This window comes from Aulonocara stuartgranti (assembly GCF_965226115.1).
Source record: "Aulonocara stuartgranti genome assembly, chromosome: 20".
In the NCBI taxonomy this organism is placed as follows: domain Eukaryota; kingdom Metazoa; phylum Chordata; class Actinopteri; order Cichliformes; family Cichlidae; genus Aulonocara; species Aulonocara stuartgranti.
The window spans coordinates 29178474-29193475 of NC_138956.1; the positions used below are offsets into that span (position 1 = coordinate 29178474).

Consider the following 15002-nt stretch of genomic DNA (forward strand, 5'->3'; position numbering starts at 1 on the left):
TCAACAGTTATGGAATATCTTGATTATAAAATATCATCGCATCATGCTACACCACCTCATGTGGGTTAAGCACAGGCCTCCCTGATTTTTTTTTGAATAATTCTGATATTAATTTACATCCATGCTTTGGGTAATTTATCTTATTTCATCAAACTGTCCTAAGATTCAACTTGTGAATCGCTCGCTAGATCCAGTGCAAATAATCAGACTCATTGATTCAATTTATTGTTCCTTTAATGACTGTAAAGCCTCAGATGTACTTCCACTTGCATGCCCACTAGTGTCAGACTTTAAAGTAATGACTCCTCGGGGTCTCCAGTTGTCTGTGTCCACAATGGAATATATTTGAGGATGAAGAGATCAGGCGTCGATCCCAAAACATGCTTCCTCCACCATATGTCATTGTTGGGATGAGGTTTGATGTGCAGTGCATTGTTTTTGAAAAAACAGCAACAGTCATTTTATCCGCTGAACTGCTAAACTGTCAGGTTTTTAGAATGGCTTTCATAACCTTCTCCAGCCTCTCTGCATCTCTCTGCATCTAAAGCCCTTAAATGTGGGGCTCACACACACTTACATCATAAGTCTGCCAAGTGTTGGCCAGTAATTACACTGTGGTTTTTATGTTATTTTTCCTTTGTGAGGCAAAACTAGACTCATTGCTTATCTGGAATACTTGAATATTATAACAGTTGAATGTTTGCAGTATGGAGTTGGGATTAAACTTGGCTATTGATGAGGTTATAGCATCGATGGGGAATATGTTCCTGTTATACGTTTGCAGACACATGGACATCTACACAGACCATCATGCTCACCATCTTGAGCCAAGACTTGGACACTCTTAAGTGGGTAAGAGGACAAAACACATGAGAAGTGACACACACAGCAGATTTGGTCATTCTCGAATGTATTTCCTTTAGAAAACTTTACAAAAGACTACTGGATATAAAAGAATATTTTGCTTACAAATAACCAATCCTATAGAAGATCCTTGCATTTTGCATTTCAGAATTTGGACATTGTGTGTTTTTATATGACACAGACATTTGAAGCTATGTGCAAATAATACAAAAGTAAGCTGATGGAATATCCCATAGTTAAAATAGCATACAATGGAATGCAGAGCAGGAAAGAAAAACAAAACATATAGGTACACTATAAATGTTCAAACTTGTACTTAAATAATGAGTTACATATTAGCCTCACAACATGCTTTAAAGTAGCATAATGTAAATTTCCAGAGCCCTAATTCCATCAGTACAACACAAAGATATTAGAAGAGAAACACTGTTCTTTACCAAGTGTGTCCAGTCTTAAAAGCCTTCTAGTTACAGTCTAACTGTAGCACTGATGGAATTAGTGTTGTAGAAATTGTACATTATATTAACTCTTCAAGACAGCAGGTGAACAAGACCGGATCAGAAACATGGAGGTGTGGCATTAAAACTGGAACTGCTCAACTCGAACACAATCCTTTCTTCTATAAACATCCACTCCTCTGTGTCAGAGGTACACCGAGGCCTCTTTAATATCTGACAGTTAACAAAAACTCTGTTCAGGATCATTTGCCTTTGTTAGCGCTTCTATAGCCAACTACATACAGTGTTAGACAGTCCACATCAGTTTAATGACTTGAAAAACAAAATCGAGCAATCAAATTTTGAAAAGTTGTACAAAACACTGGTAATTTAATCTTACACACAAGGTTTGGCATCACACAAAGTCCTTGTTTTGAAAGAGAAGCGCAGACTTTTATTTTGAAAAACAAAAAGTCAGAAATGAACCACAGTCTATGACTACATCATACACAACTAATGTAATCATGCATTACTGTAATTTTATTGGAATACCTGTATTGGAGTAGAAAGGCCGATTTTTAGCACACAGTGTTCCAATGGCATGTTGTTACTAATTCAAGTTTATCATGTTAGAATGTTAATTCATTACATTTTTTAACTTTTAGCTAGCTGAGTAACTGAAACATCATCCTTTGTGTGTTCAACCATAATGTGCTATGAAAGTGAACGCTATTGCATGCAGGAAACTGCCCAGAACATTGTACACAATATTATTCCCTTTATAGAACAGCCCAACTGAGCAGCAGGCCAAATACATGAGTCTGCTGTCTGAGAACAACACCTGTTAAACACTAAACAACAAGAGCTGAGAAGCAGATCAGGAATGCCTGCTTAAAAACAGTGGGGAAAAAAGAGACCACCTTATAAAATGAATAGATGGGTAAAGGTTTTGAATCCATTTTAAAATTATTTTGTTTTTAATTCTCTTAATGGTTTTGCCCCTGAGCTGCTTCACCCTTACATGCCGTCACATGCTCTTACATCAGCTAACCAGGTGCTTTTATAAATCCAAAGGAGACCCAGCTTCTGCAGCTTTGGCTCCCAAAATGTGGGATGAGCTGCCTCTGGAGGTCAGGCAGGCTCCATCCCTCACTGTTTTTAAAACCCGTTTAAAAACACAACTTTTAACTCACACACCTGGCTTTTAACCCAGTGAGAGTTGTCGTCTTCTTACCCTTTGTATGTACTTTTACTGATTTATTCTTTTGTTCTCTTATTTTCTGTACAGCACTTTGGTCAGCTGTTATGTTGTTTTTAAAGTGCTTTAGAAATAACGTGGGGAAAAAAGAACAGATGTTGGACAGAGGAAGTCAGGGAGAAAGTTTTATGAACAGATAAACCTAACAGAGGTATTTGGGTCAAAAAGAATATTTCTGAGACAAAGACTGAAGGATCGTGGAGGTGTGCCTGCCACCTGTCAAGTGGCACTTTGTATAAGTTTTGGAGGTCTTTGGGGTGAAGTGGGAAATTCTGGGAAATTCAGGACAACATCGGATCCTGTGGATGCTGACTGACTGCAACAGCACAGTGAGCCATAGAATGACTAAACTATACAGAAGCAGCTGAGAACCCAGCACAGTCATTGGATCTCAGTCCACTCTCACCCACATTAAACTGGGAGCTTCTGGAAGAATGAACTAAAATGTCAGCAAACTGATGGTAGAATGCTGGAAAGACTCAATTGTTTTTGCAAAAATCATTATTTCTAACTTTTTAATATCAATAATAAAGAATAAAAGTGTGATTTTTATTGAATTATTTAATTTGACATTTGGCAACTTGTACTTTTGAGCGGTAGTGTGGATTTTGAATGTGAACCTGCAGCGACAGGTTACTTCATCATCATAAAGGAGGAAATCAGGTCTGTATAGAGTTGGATGGTCATTGCAGAGAAATAAAGGAAATGACAAAAGTACAGACTAATAGGATGTTAACTGAAAGAAACGCCACAAGCCAAGTCCTCCAGAAACTTGTTCATATGGTACACAGCTGTGAATGTACTGAACACCTGGGATGGATCAGTTCTAAAGATGGGCTCGTGTACAGACCATCAGGCTGCAATTTAGAATAACGGAGACCACTTCATAGGTCTGGAAATCCCAACGCACCTCTTTAAGAGAGATGGTTCCTTCTTTCCATGTTCTCTTGATTTTAGGTTTGATGAATCCAAAGATATGATTACAGATTAAAGGCAGATTAAACCTTGGACATGAATGCTTACACTCCCCTTTTGACCTAGTTTGATTTTCTCCCTTATTCCTGAAAAGGACCCATTCAATTCTGCACAGCATGGTGACAACGTAGAAACAGGAGGAATGATTTTGTTGGCAAGGATCCTTTCCTCCTGTCCTCCCTAACCTGTGTAACTTGACACTCTATAGCAGAAGGCAGCCACTCTTTCTGCCTCGTTTCTTGGCCTGTAGCGCCGCCCTGGTGGCCATCTCAAACACCTCCCTCACACCATCCTTCGTCTTGGCTGAGCACTCCAAGTAACCAAAGGCATTGATCCGGTTGGCCATTTCTCTCGCCTCCTCTGACTTCACAGGTTCCTGTTTGGGAAGAACAAAACCATGAAGGAAAACCAGCTCAATCCAATGAAAAAGAAGAAGTGAAATCATTATTCGACCCTCTGTGGGATTTATACGTTTGCTCACTTAGAAGAAATGAACACACTCTAATGTTCATGGTAGATTAATTTTAATGGAGATCAGTAAGAGTAACCGAAGGTCCAGAAACAAAAACATAAAAGTAATCTTGATTTGTTTGTCATTGAGTGAAATAAGTCTTTGATCCCTCCCACAGATTGGCTGTGAGCACATTTAGCCCACAGATTACAATCAATCAATTCCAGACACTCCCCATCTGAACTCTTTACTGTAAATGTATAAAGCACACCTGTCCACAGTATGGTATATGCAGAAGCCTGTCTTAACTTTACCAGCAAATCATCAAGCATGCCGGAAGTAATTTCTGATGTGATCAACACGGTGGAGCTGCTCATGACCGAGTTCATGTTTGGACCTTTGATTTCTGTTTTGGGGGGTTTACAGGTTTTTTTTGAGGTGTGGACCTAAACTTTTGTTCAGCTGTAAAACAGCCTGTTTCAGTTTAAATGTTGTTTTCAAAAATAATTGTTTTGTCTCACTCCCATTTCTTCATGTTGCATATTGAAGCTCTACTTGGAACCTTGTTAAGATCCAACCATGCAAAATATGATTTTTTTGCTTTGTTGACAGCGCTGCAAACCCTTGGCCTTCTCTCAGTGAGCTTCATGATGTTGTCACCTGACATGGTTTCACTTCACAGGTGTGCCTGTCAGGGTTCATTTGTTGCCTTCTTAATGAGGTTGGGACCATCAGTTGTGTTGTGCAGCAGTCAGGTTGGTACACAGCTGACAGCCCTATTTGACAACTGTTAGAATTCATATTATGGCAAGAACCAATCAGCTAAGTAAAGAGAAACAACAGCCCATCGTTACTTTAAGAACTGAAGGTCAGTCAGTCTGGAAAACTTTGATTGTGTCCCCGAGTGCAGTCGCAAGAACCAAACGCTATGATGAAACTGTCTCACATGAGGACGCCCCAGTCCTCTGCTGCTGAGGACACATTCATCCGAGTCACCAGCCTCAGAAATCACAAGTTAACAGCAGCTCAGATTAGAGCCCAGATACATGCCACACAGAGCTCCAGTAACAGACATCTCTCTACATGTTCAGAGGAGACTGTGTGAATCAGGCCTTTATGGTCAAATAGCTGCTAAGAAACCACGACTAAGGAAAAGCAACAAGCAGAAGAGATTTGTTTGGGCCAAGAAACACAAGGAATGGACATTAGACCAGTGGACATCTGTGCTTTGGTCTGATGAGTCAGAATTTGAGATGTTTGGTTCCACCCGTGACGCAGAAATGGTGAACAATGGTCTCTACATGCATGCACTGTGAAGCATGGAGGAGGAGACGTGATTGTGTCAGGGGGCTTTGCTGGTGACACTATTGGAGATTTATTCAAAACTAACGACACACTGAACCAGCAAGGCTACCACAGCATCCTGCAGCAACATGCCATCCCATCATTGATTTTTCAACAGCACAGTGACCCCAAACACACCTCCAGGCTGTGTCACGGCTGTTTGACCAAGAGAGTGATGGAGGCCTGGCCTCCACAGTCACCTGACCTAAACCCAGTGGAGATGGTTTGGGATGAGATGGAGCGCAGAGTGAAGGCAAAAGGACCAACAAGTGCTCATCATCTCTGGGAACTCCTTCAAGACTGTTGGAAACCATTTCAGGAGACGACCTCATGAAGCTCATGGAGAGAACGCCAAGAGTGTGCAAAGCAGGAATCAAAGCAAAGGGGCTGTTAGGAAGAATCTAAAATATCAAATATGTTTTCAGTTATTTCACACTTATGTGTTCATTCATAGTTTTGATGCCTTCAGTGAGAATCTACAATGTAAACAGTCATGAAAATAAAGAAAAACCATTGAATGAGAAACTGTGTCCAAACTTTTCACTTATATCACACTTTATATCAAAACAAAAGTTAGTAAATATATTTGTCTTCATTATCAGTGGCTGCAGCCCTATAAAAAAAACCTAATGAATGTTAGTGGAAACTGTAGTAGACTAAAGGCTGACACACAAAAGTTATGGACATTTTTGTCATTAGTTATGTTAGTGTAGTGTTTGTGTGGTGGGATTAATATGAAACTGTATGAGTGCATGCCGTCACTGACCTGTTTCATTTTAGCCAACTCTCGGCGTGTGTGCTCATCATTTCGCAGGTCTTTCTTGTTTCCCACAAGAATAATGGGCACATTGGGACAGAAGTGCTTCACTTCTGGAGTCCACTTCTCCGGAATATTCTCTGCATCAGGTACAATGTGGACAAGGTAAACATGCAGCAGATATAAAAGAGTTTTTTCATTTTTTTTAATGAAACCAACAGAAACAGACTCACCTAAACTGTCAGGGCTGTCAATGGAAAAGCACATGAGGATGACATCTGTGTCTGGATATGACAGAGGCCGCAGTCGGTCATAGTCCTCCTGACCTGCTGTGTCCCACAAGGCCAGCTCCACCTGCAGGGGAGGGACTATAGTTAATTCCTACTACACACACCAATCCTGCTTAGGGTCCTCAAACACAGGCCCATTTTTATCATGTAACAGCATGCTATGAAGACAGGTGGATGGAAGCCATTCAGGCATGTATGTAAGTGCATGAGGTGTAAATCATTGATTAGTGTTCTAGCTTACACAGAGTCCTAAAATCGAGGGCATGAGCACTCGACTGATGAAGGTGCAGACAAACTTAAGGGGGCGACAGTAGAGAAGAAAAGAGCAGCACAACCCACCAACCTCTTGGTGACATCTGCCCCCAAGATCCTTGTTTGAGACATTCTCTCAAGATTAATGTGATCTACAAGTAATTTCTATACCGAGTAATGCATTGATAATTGTTTTGATTTTGCATTCATAGATAGTTTGGATGGACAGACCTCGCTCCAGTTTTACAACTGGGAGGGAAATGGATTCATTTTTGTTTGTTTTCTTGCTAAGCTGTAAAATTATGACCCGGCTCCAGATCATGTTTTGCTTGATCAGTCAATCCAAAGCGTGAGCTGCACAGATACTGCAGGTGAGATGCAGTATTACAGAAATTCAGTTTGAAAGGGTATGTACACGAGTATGTACAGTTAGATATAAACAGAGATTTAAAACTGGTAATAGGAGGTGGTTAGTTTGTGATGTGCCTCATTATGCTGAACTAGAGCTAGGCGATAGAACGATAACGATATGTATCGCGATATAACTTTTACTCGATAGAGAAATTAAGCTATCGCGATAGACTTCGCCGCTCTTGTCCTCTTAAAAAAAAAAAAAAAAAAGGTCAGCCAATCCAAATTAGGTAGCGCAGAGCCGAACCAATCAGGGCCGCAGCGTCACGTCGCGTGACTTGTTACGTACAGCACAAGTGCCAAGCCGCACGTGTGTTTGTTTGGGAAGCAGCCAGCGGGTAATGGAGCCAGCGCATAATGGAGGAAATGAGTGTGCCGACTAGAAAAATCAACTGAGCGTGACCGAAGAGAAAACAGATGATGGTTCCAATGCCGGAGAGATTGTCGAACGGAAGAGCCATAGAAGTTCCGTAGTGTGAAGGTATTTCGGCTATTTCAAGTCTGACAAAAAACAGCAGCGTGCACTGTAAATTGTGCCGAAAGCAAGTCTGGAAATACAATAAACTGGTGCATGCGTCACACTGTGCGCCACGTTATTGTTTCGGTGAAATGAATTTCTACAATACTGTTACTGTTAATTCTACTCTCTGCAGTGTTTAAATGCTTACATGTACACACAGTTACTGTCCGTCCACACATACGACTCGGTTCTGCTTCTATGCCCCAGCTTTGTTTACTTTTTCCCACCGAGGCTTCTAGACTTCTGATTGGCCAACATTTCTGCACGATTAGGAATCTAGCGCCACCTGCTGCTTTGGCATGTTCATAGCAGCGTTTTCCTTCATTTCTGCCTTTATGTGTGGACGGGATTATTTTTTAAAACGAAAACGGAAAATCTCCGTTTTCAAAAATACCCGTGTACGTGTGGACGTAGCCTCAGTCTCTGACTGGAAGCGCTAATTCGTCATTCGACTTTTGTCAGACTAAAGTAACTGTTAAAACTGTTTGAAAAGCTAAGCTATACAACAAGGAGAGTTTGAGAATTTCCTTTTAGTTCTCAGTTTATTTGATATTGACAAAAGTTAGTCAGTTTTGTCTGTTCTTCTGTAAAACAAACTAAGATTTATTTTTAGAATTAATATTTTGTTTCTAAGTGGAATTGACAATTTAGTCTGTTTCGTTTGTTCTATTTTGAAACTTAAACGCTTTAGCGGCTGCTTTTGTGTAGTTTGCAATATTTGCCTTTATTTATCTGAAAAAGTCTCATGTTCCTTAAGTACATCTACCCTGTTGAACTTATTATGGGAAATAAATATTTAAAAACAAGCTGCTGATTATTTCACATTTTACTTGTGAGCAATGGCACATTTAAATCTTACAAATATAGTTATTTGGCTTATATCGTGATAGATATCGTTATCGCCTGAAATGAAAAAAACATATCGTGATATGAAAAAATCTCATATCGCCCAGCTCTATGCTGAACTAAATTCATTGCTCTTGTATCGAAGTTTGACTGGCCTTAACACTTTGCATACAGCAGGTAAGTATTGAACATGTCACCAATTTTCTAAGTAAATATATTTCTAAAGTTGTTATTGACAGAAATTCCTACCAGATGTTGGTAACCATCCAATCCACACATACAAACAAGTCAAACCACTGATGTCCATAAATAATGTATATAATGTAAAATAAGCTCTTTTAGACCTTTGCAACCATACTGATGGAATGGGTTACAGGAGAATTTCTAAACTACTGAAGGATCCAGTAAGTACTGTTGGGGCCATGATCTGGAGGTGAAAAGAACATCATTTTACCATCAACGAGCCACGACCAGATGCTCCCCACAAGACTTCAGACAGAAGAGTGAAAAGAATTATCAGAAGAGTTGTCAAAGAGCCAAGGAGCACTTATGGAGCTACAGAAAGTTTGCTGAACAACATTTAAACAAGCCTGTGAAATACTGGGAAAGTTAGTCTGGTCAGATGATACCAAACTTGGTCTACACACCATGCTGGGAGGTCACAACATATCGCCTCACAAACACCATACCAACACTGAAAATTGGAGGTTGGAACATCATGGTGTGGGGATGTTTTTCAGCATACGGCACTGACACGCTTCATGTCATTGAAGGAAAGATGAATAGAAAAATGAAGCGAGACGTTCTTGATTAAATCTGCTGCCTTCTACCAGGATGAAGGTGGATATTTCAGCAAGACAACACTGTCAACGAACCTGTCAACTGGTTTCAAAGAAAGAAAATAAAGCTGTTGAAATGGTCCAGCCAGTCACCTGACCTGAACCCAACTGAAAATCTTTGGAAAGAACTAAAGGTCAGAGTTCATAGAAGGGGCCTATGTAACGTTCAGGACTTGAAGACTGTTTGTGTGGAAGAATGGACCAAAATCACACCTGAGCAATGCATGTGACTAATACTATCTATTAGTGGTAGACTGCCATGTTAAAATTATTTATTGTTAAGCTTTACTCAAGGTGTACTTAAAGTCAACTCTGAACTTATTAACCACAGAAATCATCCGTGTGGCTGCATTTTGTGCAGGTGGCTGACCAAAAAGTTAAAAGCAAATTTTGCAGTAATGAATATCACAACTCTATCAGCTATATCTATATTAACATTCATAAAGCTATCCAAGATAGAGAAAATAATTAAAGCTAGTTTCAGCTTCAATATTAACATACATACATCAATCAATAGTTACAATATAATGTGCTATTTATGAAATTGGCTAGTGTTAAAGTACTTTAGATATGTCCCGTCTTAAAACTCTTAGCCTCACACATAGCACACACACTGCTATGCTACTGTGCTACAATAAATATAAAACAATCTGACATTTATTGTTAGAATGAACAGCTTACCTGTTTACCATCCACCTCAATATCTGCCACGTAGTTTTCAAACACTGTAGGCACATAGACCTCAGGGAACTGATCCTTGCTGAACACTATGAGGAGGCAAGTCTTGCCACAGGCTCCATCACCGACTATCACCAGTTTCTTTCTGATTGCCGCCATCTGAAAAAAGTCAAAGTACAGAATCCATCAGCCAAGCTAGAGATTTAAATTAACACAAAGGTTTATTGCCAAAGACAAACTTGTTAGGGAGAGTGGTTTGAGCTCTTGTGAAAACACAAAATCAGGGAAATAAGAAATCTGAAAAGGTGAGAAAATACTACGTAAAACTAAGAAGAAAATAATGTGTGCTTGGACAGAGCTGAAGCAAGGTCCCTAAAATGTTTGCACATTTCTCAACAATCACAAAATAACTTCAACTGTAATGTTTCATCACAGCTTATTTTGAACGTTAGGCAAAACAGTTCTAGCTTTTGTCAGTTGTGGTTATTTCCTGTCTTTGCAGGTAGAGTGCCTGATGAGGACATTATTAATATCCCTCTGTAACTAAACCAGACACAACTGTATCAGAGAGCCACTGCTTTGCCTGAAAATGGAATGCAGGGATCTGAAACACATTCTTTTCTATTGCTTGTGCCGCAAAATAACGGTTTCCTGCAGAGTGTGAGCACTCACACATGTCATGGTCAATCCTCAACAGTTGAGCTTTGAAAACCGTGCGTTGTGATGTATGTTTGTAACACCAAAAAAAAAGAAAAAAAAAGTGTACAGCTGCATGAAGTTCAACCACACAATGAATGAAAACATGGAAGAAAAGTTTATCCAAGTTTGAGAATTATATTCCAAAACATCCTTTAAGGGTCCCAAGGAGGAAAGTGGTGCTGAATCATATTTTCCCTAAATTAGGCACAACACAGGTTTGTTAAAAAAATAAAATAAAGAAGCTTGCTGTATCTAGGTAGGTGGACTAGTTTTTAAATACAGCAGGTAAAATAAGTATTGAACATGTCACCAGTTTTCAAAGGGAATATATTTGTAAAGGCGCTACTGACATAAAATTCTTCCCAGATGTTGGGAAACATCCAATCCTTTGTGGATCGGATGGTTCCCTGCAGGAAAAGACTTATCAGAAGTGTCGTCCAAGAGCCAAGGACCACCACAGAATTTGAAGAATGTTTGTGTTGAAGAATGGGCCCAACTCACACCTGAACAATGCATGTGACTAGTTTTTCCAGACAGGAGGCATATTGAGTCCCAACTTGACATCCTGCTATTATGCGTTCTGTATCTTAGCTGTTCCTAGGACTGCGCTCTTCTCCTGGAAAGAGGTCTCAGATGTTGTTCCTGGAATGTGCTGGATTCCAGGAACAACACTCACCAGGTTTTATCCTGGTACTATGTGTTTCACAGTTTCCAGGGTCCCTTTGCACAGTCTGTAACTTGGGTCCTGTCAGCTGTGACAGCCGCCTTTATGGATCTGGTGCTTAGATCCATAGAGGCATGTGCCATGATCACAGCCTCTGTGCTGTCCTGTAGGCCGGCCTCTTCTAGGAACTGGTAGGATTTCTTGATGTCATCCACTTCCTTCATCCTTCCTTCATCCGCAGGGGCTCAGTCATCCATACTTCCTCTTCCTCATCACTCTCCATCTTCAGCTGTCTTAGGCATTCTTGGAGCAGCTAAACTCAGGAGGTCATCTTCCTGATGTATTTCGAATGCGTTGTTTCATCAAGGATTGCAGTTCTGACACTTACTAATCCTCACCTTGCCTGTTTCCATTGCTTGCAAAGGCTCGAAGAGCTTGACTTCAGGTGAAGACCTGCAAGTACTGTGAGGAGTTCTTGTTATCAGTGACATATCTTCTACTGCGGCTACCTTACTAGTGGAGATGGGCATTAGATGAATAGTTGGCGATATGTATTGATGGCTTGGATGTTACTCATTTTGGTCAGCTAGCTTCCAAGATCCGTAAAAAAAAAAAAAAAGTATTTATTTATTGACTGATTGATTCATTTGCCTATGAGTAAGTTTGCTAATAATGATGGAGCTAATAGAAGCAGTCAACAGAAAGAAAAATAATAGCGCTGCTTTAACAGCACCCTCATTCATCTGTGAGCAAATGCCCCTTCCTCAGAGTGCGCCCAGATGCTTGTTGATGGAGCTGCAGAAGCTGGTGATAGCCTAGCATACTCAGCCGGATGGTGGACACGTACATGCTCATGTAAGTTAGCCGTGTTTGAGCACTATACGTCTGCACAAGCGGCACACCGCTTTGGTTACATCCTTAGGTTTACCTCTGTCATCTGGTTTAAAGCCAAAGAAATCCCAAATTGGCGACTTTATATTTTTTTTTTAGTGCTGTCAGCGTTAACGTGCCATCATCACGACCAACGCGATGAACAATTAACTCATCTGGAGCGCAGACTGAATTAAAATCCCTGAAATGTCTCTATCAACGCATTTCAGCAGTTAGTCCAAAGTTTGTTCATTCTGCGCTCCAGATGGGTTGAGCGCATTCAAAATTTTAATCGCATTAATCGTGATGACCGCATTAGGGCTGACAGCCCTAATTTTGGGGGGAAATTAGTTTGTCCATGTTTGGCCTTCTTCTGTATTTTAAAACATGCAAATCAGTCCATGATTACATTGCTCTGCCCATCAAAAAGTCTGTGCATGTGCAAATATATCGCCCATTGTCAATTTTGGGAAGTTCACCACTGTTCCAAGTGTTCTTTATTTGTGGATAATGGCTCTCACTGTGGTGCCCTGGAGTCCCAAAACCTTAAAAATGGCTTTGTAAACATTTCCAGACAGATGTCAGTTACTTTGTTTCTCAACTCTTTTTGAGTTTCTTTAGACTTTGGCATGGTTTGTTACTTTTTGAGATCTTTTAGCCTACTTCACGTTGTGACACAGGTTGTATTTAAGCAATTTCTTGATTAAACTGGCCTGACAGTAATCAGGCCCTGTGGTGAGTGAAACTGAATTCAACTCAAGGGGGCCAATAACTTTCCCCCCACAGGGCCAGGGAGTTTGTTTTTTTTTTTTTTCCTTGATAATTGAAATTATTAAAAACTAAATTTTATTTTTCAACTTTCCAAGTTATTTTGGACCAAGCTGCCTTTTTAGAAAAATGAATCTACTGAACTAATCTCTTACATAAATAATTATGAGTTTTGCTAAAAGCATTAGTGGACATCTTTTTATTACATATGACAACCATGTCAAAAATGAAACTTCTTATAGTATTTTTGGTGTGTGTGTGTGTGTGTGTGTGTGTGTGTGTGTGTGTGTGGCAATAACACTGAACACATCACTACACAATAAAGTACAGTTATGATAGTTAAGACCAAATTTCTGTCCTTTTGACTAAATATGGCACCCAATATAAATATGTTGGCTCACAAATGCCACAATTTGGCTTTTAAATTGTCTCGATAAACCCATTCAAGCGCTGTGACTCTTCTTTATCCAAAGCAGTAATTTCAGGATGTATTTCTGTGACATCACTATTTCCTGAAGGTTCAGACGTCCGCTCAAACGCAGTTCAGTAAAGGCAGACATATTTTGAGTACATCGATCTCCTAACTAACTTTACAGTTATACTATAAACGACTAGTCTTTTCTGTAAATACCTATAAGAACCATTAACTACTTCACAACAAGATAGTTTACCGTTATACACTGCTGAGAGTTTAAGCCTCGGTTATCTGGGGATTTTGTAATATTATGCTGATTTAGAACTTCACTTCCTTAATGATACGTGCCTCCGATGGAGGGGCACTTGTAACTCAGCTCAACGCTGGTGAAATGAAGTTACATAAAACTTGGCACGCTAATGTTTCCTCAGTTCTGAAGTAGCCCGTTGACCTCTTTAGGTCACCAGAGTGTCGGCTAACTTCTACCTAGCTGCAGTTTCCCTTTCGTCTACGGAAGCTAATCATTAGCTTGCTAACTTTGCTTACTTCTTCATGATAGCTGGCCTCTTGTCGACCTAAACACACACACTTTAGAGAAGGAAGCATATTACTTGATACCAGTTTCAACGCTAAGAATTTTAAAAAGCAAAGGGAGATTCTGAGCAATCAGAGTTTTACCTTTTTCCTGCGAGATACTCGCCTTTCTTTAGTTTTCCTGTCAGAACTAACAGTCCCGCCCCCGAAAGCGCTACGAGGATTGTCCCGGCCAAACCACATACTTTCAGCCAATAGGATACGTTGAAGTCATGAGTGAACGGCAACTTAGCCAACCAAAATAATATATTATGAAAAGTCATTGTTTAGCCCTAACCGAGAGGCTGAAGGTTGTGCCCCTGAGTACAGCCTCCCAGGGATGTTCGTGTTTAGAGCGCAGTTGGTATATAAAGCATTTATCTATTAAATTATATGAAACAAGGTTAGCTGACACCCACAGTATCCCCTTCATCATTTCTGAAGTTCTATGTTATTGATTCAATATACCGAAGGGTCACCGCTGATAGCTCGTGTTGCAGATGTATTACCCTGTATATTACCCACACAAGTTAAAGAGGCAGGGTACACACTGGACAGGTCGCCAGTCTGTCGCAGGGTTAACACATAGGCAGGAACAAAATCAGTCGTGCATTTCATTACTTTATAATTTAGTTGTGTGCGTTTATCTGTATGTGCTATCATACACTGACATCATGATGTGTAACTGCAACGTTTGCTGATTTTTTATTTATTTATTTTTTGTTCCATCATTTTTTTGCATTTTTTTTTCCTTAGCTGATGAATGTACCCATTTACACTGTTTATAAGACATAAAAGTTTGGAGGAAGAAAAAGTGGCTGCCTATTTAACGATCTTTAAGAGAACGAAAAGAAAGTCACACATTAAACATTTCTACTTTTGGATGATTCAGTTTGTGACACTGAATTTAACAACTTGTGGGTGTGTATTTCTAAAAAATAACAACGTATATTCAGTATTATGTGGACTGGAGCCGGCGTATTCAAAATTACACACATCACTGTACAAAATCACGCAGATTTTAAGTTTTGTGATTACGTGGTTACGTAATACGTTTTTACATTGCATAAGCCAATAAGTGACAAGTTGGT

The 15002-nt window shown here is 39.9% G+C and overlaps 1 protein-coding gene across 2 annotated transcripts; it reads right to left on the minus strand.

The window, feature by feature from the left end:
- Positions 1-893: 893 nt before the first annotated feature.
- On the minus strand, positions 894-14121 carry rhoaa (ras homolog gene family, member Aa). Of its 2 annotated transcripts, none has more exons than XM_082518524.1 (5): positions 14039-14121; positions 9926-10081; positions 6320-6440; positions 6096-6226; positions 894-3910 (listed from the first exon to the last, which is right to left on the minus strand). In XM_082518524.1, exons 2-5 carry the CDS (start codon positions 10079-10081, stop codon positions 3737-3739), a joined length of 582 nt encoding a protein of 193 aa, XP_082374650.1. In that variant the 5' UTR covers positions 14039-14121; the 3' UTR covers positions 894-3736. The 2 variants fall into 2 exon arrangements, with proteins under 2 accessions (XP_082374650.1, XP_082374649.1); XM_082518523.1 differs by having other exon boundaries at positions 14017-14121.
- Between the last annotated feature and the right edge of the window lie 881 nt (positions 14122-15002).